The following is a 9965-nucleotide window of genomic DNA, read 5'->3' as shown; positions in this document are numbered from 1 at the left end:
TACTTACATACATACATACATACATACATACATACATACATACATACATACATACTTAAATGTACATTTCTTTACTTAATTTTATTTTTTACTTTTTTGCACGTCAATCATGTCTCCATCCTGCATGCTTTAACAGTAAACATTTTTTGCACCCCACCACTGTCCTAGTGGCTTTCTGCTTTTGTTTTTATCTCGCTTCCACCATTTATGGTTCTTGTGGTTCTCTTTTTTTTCTCCATATTCTCTTCCCAAGTTTTCCCCATCATCAGAGTCATTGTATGATGAGGTGTTCTTTGATTTCTCACCAAAGACACCCAGGAGATCTATGCCACCCATCCAGGAGAAACCCACAGATGAAATGAAGCAGATGTTGGTGACAGGTGGTGGTGAGGATCTCGATGAACTTGATTCTAGGCCACCTCAGCCGAAACGTCCTCCAGACTTTGATGAGGCAGATATCAGACCGGTAGAACTTATGCAGCTTTCTATGGTGTAAGTCAGTGTATGGTGAACTCAATAGTCATCATATTTGGGAATTACAAAATCAATTGTCAAAATTTTATACTATTGTGAAATTGATATCAAAACTTAAATAAAGCAAAAATAGTATTAAACTGACTAGCTTTCACCCTGAGCATCATCAGGTCATATTTAGTATGGAACAAATCGTAGCATTTCGAACAAATCGTAGCATTTCAAATCGGTTGGTGGTGGCTGAGTAGATAAGCCACTTGTCTCTCACCACTTCAGTCAGGGGTTCGAACCCATTCAGGGTTTGATTAAATTTACCATGCTGTAAGTAAGAAGAGTGACATCAGTTTGACTGTATCAAACAGTGCAAGTTTCCCCCCGGGTACTCCGGTTACCTCCTGCATTAACACTGAACCCATGAGTGATGGCCCTCACTGGATTTCTTGAGAGACAAGTGTTTATATACTTAAGGAACTATCCAGTACAAATAAAGATTATTATTATTATTGTTTATTAAATGTTTTGCAAGCACTCAGTAATGATCTGTTTGACCACTACAGACCGACTGGAGTTGGATGGAAGAAGAAAGCTCCTGACAAGAGATTCCATGTAGCTTCAACCAAACCAGAGGGCATACGACGAAACAAGATTGACCTTGACTCAATACTTGATGCCGCTTTTGATAACTCTGACCGACATGAATACGGTAAAGGTCTTGTTGGTAGGTGGCTTCATACCAGCTACAAACCGGAACGGATGGATACCATGGTTGAAGAGCAGTTAGAAGATTTAGATGCTGATCATAGGTAAGATGGTCTTATAGTAATACACCCTACAATCTTGTACAGTTTGGATTATGCCCATTGTATTCTCTAGGAGAGGGTTCATCCATTGACAGAGAAAAGGGTAAATTAGCCTGTAAAGTTTTCTTCCAGACCATGCTTCACATATTGGCCAACATAGTGTGTATATCTCATTTTCTCTCTGACCATACTTCACTAACTGGCTAACATAGTGTCTCTTTTTCTCCCAGACCATGTTTTACATACTGGCTAACATAGTGTTTCTTTTTTTCTGCCAGACCATATTTTACATACTAGCTAACATAGTGATTCATTTTTTCTGCCATACCATACTTTACATACTGGCTAACATAGTGTTTCTTTTTTTCTCCCAGACCATGTTTTACATACTGGCTAACATAGTGTGTCTATTTTTCTCCCAGACCATACTTCACATATTGGATCACCTTTGTACATATTGTGATTACACTGATAGCTGTCATCGTCTATGGATTTGGACCTATAGGATTTACGCAGAGAGAACAGTCAGCCTTGGTTAGTAAACTTAATTCTTTCAATCTTATGTCTTCTAACATACATAATTGTAGTACTCTATGTATACATGAATATAGTTCAGTTCATGTACACATTGGTTATGTACACACTAGTCATGTGGACATGATTTAGTTCAGTTCACGTACACATTGGTTATGTACACATTAGTCATGTGGACATGATTTAGTTCAGTTCATGTACACATTGGTTATGCATACATTAGTCATGTGGACATGATTTAGTTCAGTTCATGTACACATTGGTTATGTATACATTAGTCATGTGGACATGATTTAGTTCAGTTCATGTACACATTGGTTATGTATACATTAGTCATGTGGACATGATTTAGTTCAGTTCATGTACATATTAGTTTTGTACACATAACTTCATGTGCACATAGATATGTACACATGATATAGTTTCAGACCATCTTGGTACTTCAGTCCTTTGTGCACACAAGTCTTATGTATACATGAAGTACTTGATTATGTACATATATGTGTACATGAAAACTAAAATAGTGTACATGGCTAATGTGTACACAAAGTACTCAATCATGTCATGTGCACATTAAATAATATGTGCATAACATAACATGCAGTTCTAAATCATGTACATATGACTGATGTGGACATGACTACTGAGTACATGGAGTACTGAATCATGTGCACATCACTAATGTGCACATTAAATAATGTGTTTATAATATAACATGCAGTTCTAAACTGATGTGTACATAACTGTGCATATGAAGTACTGGAGGGGGAGTCTAGAGATGTAGGAGGAATTATTCCTACCTGTTTGACCACTAGAGGGCGCTAGTCACAAACAAGCTCCTATTTGTCCTCGTGTGAGTAAAATATACATCAAGACATGAGGATTGAAATTTCACAAGAATTCACTGTGAAATGTTTTTTCTGCTTTCAAAATAATTCTCCAAGATGGTTCATTTACTCCAACTCTTTGTGCAATAACATCAAAATTGGAAAAAAATAAAATGACTTCTATTTGTTGTTTTGCAGGTTTTGATGTCAAATTTAGCCGTAGAGAATGTAGGATTTTATGAACCTGAAAACTTCTGGTTAGGACCAAGATCGGTAAGTTTTTGATATTTTTAAACATTCCCATTAATATCAACATCTTATATCCTGAGTTTAGTTGAAAAAGGTGTGTTTACCAGAAAAGATGCAATGGATAGAATGAACACAAGATTGTAGTGTAGCCTGTGAGTAGGTCAAAGGTGTGCCACAGAAGCTTCAGTTGATCGACCTTCAGATGGAATAGAGTATGAATCGGCATACAGTCAGGAATGTGCACACTTCTTGTTGCTTTATTATCTCAGGTTACATTTCACCAGTGACAAAGTTGATGAGCTCTGTCAGGCAGCCTGTATCCTTGCCTAGGTAAGCTCTGTCAGGCAGCTTGTATTCTTGCCTAGGTTGCTATGTGAATGCACCTCCGTGCTTACAGAGGCCTCAATGGATTGTATGGTCCCCTATGAAATTGAAGAAGTGTGAAGGGTCATTATAGGGCTGTGCAAGGGGTAATAATTTCAACGCGCTTTGAGCACAGTGTGGAAAAGCATCACATAGAATGTATATTATTATATTATTATTAATACTTTTTGTATGTTTTGCACCACAGGCAGATTTGATACACCTGGGGGCCAAATATTCACCATGTATGCACAAAGATATCAAAGTAGTGCAGGCTATGGAACAAGACAAGAAAATAGAAAACAATACAGGATGCTGTGTTCGTAATGACAACTCTGGATGTTGGCAGTCAGAACAGAAATATTGCTCAGTAAGTGGAGACATAGTATTTGATGGTCAAACCTGTTGATAACCTCCGGTAAGGTCTCTCCAGGAATGGGTATAATCAATCTCAGCTTGTATCTTTTCTTTACAACTATCGACAGCCATTTCTTAGTCATGTATCAGCTGATTGTTTCAAATTTGGCACAAAGATTTAATATTTATGTCACTTTTTCACAGCCCAATCAGAATAAGCAAAAATAGCCATGATTGTTTGATTCATTTGCTTCGATAATAATTATGTATCATTATTTCTGTAGGAAACCTTCGCTCTCTGGTTAAAATGGCCAGATAATTCACCTGCTGAATATACTGAAGGTGTGAACAGAGTATCTGGTTCAGTATGTGGTCAGGATCCAAGGTAGTTTATTTTTTTTTATGTTCTTGTAACGTTTTCACAACAAGCGTTATTTCTTTATCATCACACTTGACTTTGTTTACGTATTTACAAGGGTGTAGATAAGAGCAAAGAGGATCTCTGACTTTCTTGACATTTCAGTATTTCACCAGCTACTTTCTTAGATTAGGATTAAACTTTAAGTGTGAACAAAATTTTAATTATCAAATACTGGGGTTTAACCTTCTACTAGCACTAGGTACTTTGAACTGATCGAGTATTGGAGAGGGATGTTGTTCAGAGTGGCCTTATTGTTGGACGAAGGGCAGTCATCATAATCACAACTCTACCACACAGCTTACAACTTTAGACACTATATGTACTACAGAAGTCTCGACTTTTCTGAACATTTTGCAATAGCGCCCTCTTGAGTTCAAAAGTGGCTATGTTTAAAATTTTCTTATCACAAGCATTTAGGGTATTCAATATGACTCAGCCACAGCAGATGTATAGGTTCTTTTTGAATCATCAGATGACATTGAATTCTCTCTTTTGTATTCAACAGAGCATGTATTTCACCAGGTGATGTGGTTCCTCACAAGTGGCCTGACGATATCACAGAATGGCCAATCTGTACACAACCTAGAGAAAATAGCAGTCTACTGAACATGAATTGTGCAATGACAGGTCATCCATGTTGTATTGGTCTCCAAGGAGAATGTCAGATTCATACCAGGGAGTACTGTGACTTTGTCAATGGTTACTTCCATGAGGAGGCTACACTCTGTTCACAGGTTAGTTACTATGTAGTCTAGCCAGTGTTTACAATGCTTACCATATAATAGTCTAGTTCCTGGTGACCGTGTTCAGATTTTACAGATAATACACCGATTTTACACTACGTTATCTTCACAAATTACATCTAGTCAATGTCGTTACGCTAGACGTTCAATGTCAATGCTGGGCAAAGCGCAAATGGCGCATGTCAGTAGTAATCCATCACAAATTGACAGGCTGTCGTCATCGCTCATTAGTATTCATTTGGTACAGCTGTGAACCGTAAAAACGTGAAAACCGAACTCTACCTCCAGTACAAAGTCATGTAGGGACGCGACAACGTCATCATGTTTATATGAACGCTGGGGGGGGGGGGGGGGGGCGCACAGAATTCTGTGCGAAGATAACATAGTGTAAAATCGGAACATGGTCGTCAGGAACTAGACTAACCATAAAATGGTAGTTCCCGTTCAATCTTTCATACCTTACGCTTGTAACTAGAATTGCCGAAAGCTGTTAATTAATATGGTTGAAAATGTCCACCCACCTGAACATAAACCACACGCATCTCAATTGCACATGTTCATCCTCATACATATGAATACCCCATGGTGACGAACAAGCCGATTTGGGTGGACATTGTCAAACCATACTAACAGCTTTTTTCAATTCTAGTTACAAATGTGAATGATCAGATTATACTATAACTGCCGTAAACAGGCTACATGTAGTCACGATAACCGGAATTTTATCATTTTCGAGGTAAACTTTACACAGCATCGATTTTTAGTTTCTGTGAATTCACATTGACTGGAGAGAGATGGAAAAAGAATCACCTAAAAATATATGTGTATAGATGATGACTTCAAAAGCAAGCTTTTCTAATATGAGAATGATCTTCCATTTTCTCTAGGTGAAATGTATGGATAGTATGTGTGGACTGATAATGTTTGCAGACCCTGAATATCCAGACCAGTTCTACAGGCTCTGGTTGTCATTATTTCTCCATGCTGGGTAAGTCACTACATAAATAGATTATTTACTGGTCATGTCTTCAGCAATGTTTTGTTATCACTGCATGTGAAAACAAATCAGTGGTTTCACATTTGATAATTATGCTCAAATTGTGCAATATTTAGACACTTCTTTCCACCATGAACAAATATCCCTCAACCCTTTCTATGCACTGTGTACAATTTTCAGTATGTTAACTCTAGAGGGCGCCATTTCCTACTGAATGAAAATACTACTGTTGTTCCAGAAAAATGATTTAAATGATTTTGATTTCAGGTTAATTCACTGCGCATTAACAGTTGTCTTCCATATGACAGTGCTACGAGATTTAGAAAAATTGGCTGGTTGGGTTAGAATATCCATCATATACATGCTTAGTGGTATTGGAGGAAATCTGCTGAGTGCTATCTTTATACCATACAGAGCTGAGGTGAGTGTCAGAGATATTGGAATTTAATTTGTCAAGATGCAAGAAAGTAATTATGTACTAAATGCTACTTTTTGCCAAAGTTTAGACTATCTTGTATAACTGAAAGCTTGAATTTTTTTTCATCCATGTGCAATTCTTGAAATTTTTACTTGCCATTTTGTGCTTTTCTTAGCTCCTACCAAGCAATTTTGTATTTTATAATTCTGTGTCTGTGTCCGTGACTGTGTCTATGTCTGTGTCTGTGTATGTCTCTGTCTCTGTCTGTCTCTGTGTCTGTGTCTGTGTCTGTGTCTGTGACTGTGTCTATGTCTGTATCTGTGTATGTCTCTGTCTCTGTCTGTCTGTGTCTGTGTCTGGCACCAAGGCTTCCACGTATAACAACGCTACAGTTTATCAAAGTTCTATGTATCATTGTTTTCAGGTTGGACCTGCAGGCTCATTATTTGGTATCCTAGCTTGTCTGATTGTAGAAGTTCTCCAAAGCTGGCAACTACTCGAGGAACCTTGCAAAGCACTTGGAAAACTGTTAGGAATTGTTGGCATCCTTCTCATACTGGGAATGCTTCCATGGATTGACAACTTTGCCCATATCGGTGGATTTCTCTCCGGCATCCTCCTGGCGTTCACATTCCTTCCGTACATTCATTTCGGGGAATTTGACAGGAAGCGGAAAATTATCATGATGGTTGTTAGCTTCATTGTTTACCTGGCGCTGATGACTGTGGGCTTTCTGGTGTTTTACTTATACCCAGTCACAGACTGTACTTGGTGCTACTATCTCAACTGTATACCATTTACAGAGTCTTTCTGTGCCAACATGGACATGGAGCTCAAAGAACGACAGTATGAATACTAGTTATCCATATGATAGATTGAGAGATTCGTCGATGTGTACCACTTGTTGTAAACATGTTTAGGTAATCACAAACCAGCGGGGCCGACAAATCTCTCAAGTCTAAGCCATAGTCAATTTTCTTTGTAATGTATATAGTAATATTAATACGAACTGCGATGGTAGTATTTTTTTTTAAATGGATAGTAACCACTCTCCTGGAGTTATTATTTAGATTCAGACCAGATGTAGCAAAAGTTTTTTAAAGTGTCATTGCAAGTGTTTTGAGCGGAGTCGTTGATTTTGAGTGGAGTCATTGGGTTGTGAGCAAAGTTGTTGGTTTTTCTCAGGTGACGTGATGTCTTTATCCAAACAACTGTGATTGAAGATATTCTGTGTCAGCAAGTCCAATGTAGAAGTAGTTACACTGTTTGTCTACTAGTAGTATGTACATGGTGTTAGATCTACAGGTCAATTTCTGTTACTGTACCTACCTTTCCTAGCATGTCCTCCCCAGGAGAGACATCACATGTAAAGTGTATAGATAAATTAGTGGTTTACGCTTGCTAACTTTCTAAAATATCCACCCGAGAGTTGACATTACATGTGAAGTGTATATATCATATTTGTATAGACTTTAGTCGACCCCCCCTTCAGTGAAATTCACACTAGACATCCTGGAAGAGCAGAAAAATCTATATCTGATATACATAGAAAAATAATCCTAGGTGTAGTCTACCAAAAGTAAATGTCAAAGGTTGGTGAAACTAATTTCCCATGGTTATAGTCGAGTCGCAAGTAATCATTCACCATTCAAAATTAGATGTACACGTATTTAGTGAACTCCCATATATCTTTACCAAAGACTATATTTACACCATTGTTCAAGAACTTTAGTAATGTAAAGTTTTCTACCAGAAGTTATTTGTTGATATGGACAATAGGGTCTTAGATCATATTGTAAAACACCTCTAGATATTAATAACCAATGAAGTGCAACATATAAGCTTGGGATCCTTCAACCATGCTCTATACTGTCACTAGAGGGCGCACTTTACTAGAAAGATTAGTTTCAACTTTGAAGCTATTGATAAACCAATGAAGTGGTGTAATGTAAAACTTGGGATCCTTCAACCATTCTCTATACTGTCACTAGAGGGCACACTTTACTCGAAAGACTAGTTTTAAAATTTGAAGCTTTCATATCATGTCAAGATCTTGATGTCCAAGTACTTTAGATTATCCAGTGGTCATATCACTTTAGACATCAATAGTTGCACAAATGGCAGTTAAAAGGTAATAAACGCATTTACAATTCTCAACATGTGTCACAAATTTTAAGTTAGAATGAAATGATTTGAGAAGAAGAGTATGCATGCAAATGACAAAAGTAATTTCCAAATGATTAAATGTTTGCAAGCTTTGTAATTGAGTAGTTGATTCATTTTTGCAAATTTCTTTTCTTTTATAATAGATTCTAAAATCATAGAAACCACATTAAAGCTACACTAGGTGTAACTGAATTTTTTTTTTTGATCAGATAACGGACGATATATTCACTGAAAATGGTTTAAATATGAATAATTAGACATTACATGTTAATTAGGAGTAGATTCATAAGTAGTGTAACAGCTGAAATTGTGATTGAATTTGGGTGCTGATTTTAGGGTTTGGACCCAAAATTCAATTTGATAGGATACACTGCACCATATCACGTCATGTGTACAGTTATGCATTAAATCCACAGGGGATTCAATACTGTTCAAGGTGTACAATATTATGAGTAAGTCATTATATCTTATAAAAGAGTTTCAAAAAATATTCCAGTTACAGCTAGTGCAGCTTTAAGAAGATTGATGGAATGTTTGTTTTTGTAACTATTTCAGAAATAAGTGTCTATACTTTCTGTCCCAGCTTCCTCTGCACTCCTTCAGTAATTTTGCTGCTTTTGTTATTATTTACAAAACTGTTTCTGTTCGTAAGATGTGTTGATTTATATTGGCCATAAGTTGTCTATAGATAGGTCTGCACACCAAGACAGCATTTTACAACTTAAGAGTTTATGGATATGGTCATCAGAAGTATTCTGTTAGACCCAGTGGAGAGGTGTTTTGTACTGAGTGAGTTGAGTTGTTACATGCCAACCAATGAGGGCGCTATATTACTAACTGTGATGTGTTGACTTGTGTTGTAACATAGATCCTGGAGTGAATGTTCACACCAGGGCTTATGTTGCTGAAGCTCTAAGTAACAAAATGATGGCATTCACTCATGGAATACAAAGCTATCAGTAAAACTGTTAGCTTACTTTGAATGTTTGGTTATTAGCTAAATATGGGCTGGCAGAAAAACTGTAGCCATGAGTTCACTGTTTCTACATCTCACATCGAGTTCTCAGAACTTATTTGTAACCATAAATACAGTCTACTGGTCAGATATGGTGGTTATTTGGTTCTGAAGGAGGCTGACTCTTTCTGATAAAATACAAGTTATTCCAGGAGTATTCACTAATCTTACTGTATACAGCAAACATTTTTCTCAGATCACACTTGAATTATTACATGTCTGAGGCTTTCCTGTCTGTCTGTTTGTTGTACTAAGTTGTTCTCTTTGACTTTAAACGAAATCATTAAATGGTATTTTGTTCAATAAAACCAGTGATTGTGTGTGTTTGTACTTATTCTGGTCAAGACTCTCCTCCCGAAAGTTTTTAAGTGTGATACAATATTTACTCTAGTTCCTGACAGATCATATTCCATACTACGTTATCTTCGTACAATTCCGTCTAGTCAATCCCGTTATTCAAGACGTTAATTGTGGTTCAAGTGAAAGGGTTATTTCTGAAATTATTACATCCTAGACTGAGTTTTTACGGAAACAAACACAAAATTAAAATATCTCCGTATTCACATGTATTTTAATATCTTGATTTATTTATCAAAATTTT

General features: G+C 36.9%; 1 protein-coding gene across 4 annotated transcripts in view; it reads left to right on the top strand.

Moving 5' to 3' along the window:
- LOC144435320 (inactive rhomboid protein 1-like) overlaps positions 1 to 9647 on the top strand; it is a 29264-nt gene extending 19617 nt beyond the window's left edge. For 3 of the 4 annotated variants that reach the window (XM_078123913.1, XM_078123914.1, XM_078123915.1), the window contains exons 6-15: positions 254 to 492; positions 1032 to 1277; positions 1697 to 1808; positions 2834 to 2908; positions 3456 to 3617; positions 3889 to 3989; positions 4531 to 4759; positions 5656 to 5756; positions 6033 to 6186; positions 6608 to 9647. In XM_078123913.1, coding sequence (XP_077980039.1) covers positions 254 to 492; positions 1032 to 1277; positions 1697 to 1808; positions 2834 to 2908; positions 3456 to 3617; positions 3889 to 3989; positions 4531 to 4759; positions 5656 to 5756; positions 6033 to 6186; positions 6608 to 7042 — 1854 coding nt within the window. In that variant the 3' untranslated portion in view covers positions 7043 to 9647. The remainder of the gene's footprint in view (positions 1 to 253; positions 493 to 1031; positions 1278 to 1696; positions 1809 to 2833; positions 2909 to 3455; positions 3618 to 3888; positions 3990 to 4530; positions 4760 to 5655; positions 5757 to 6032; positions 6187 to 6607) is intronic. The other variant, XM_078123916.1, reaches the window with a different exon arrangement.
- Positions 9648 to 9965: the final 318 nt, after the last annotated feature.

Source organism: Glandiceps talaboti, chromosome 5 (assembly GCF_964340395.1).
Source record: "Glandiceps talaboti chromosome 5, keGlaTala1.1, whole genome shotgun sequence".
Lineage (NCBI taxonomy): Eukaryota > Metazoa > Hemichordata > Enteropneusta > Spengelidae > Glandiceps > Glandiceps talaboti.
This window is presented reverse-complemented; position numbering and strand designations above follow the sequence as displayed.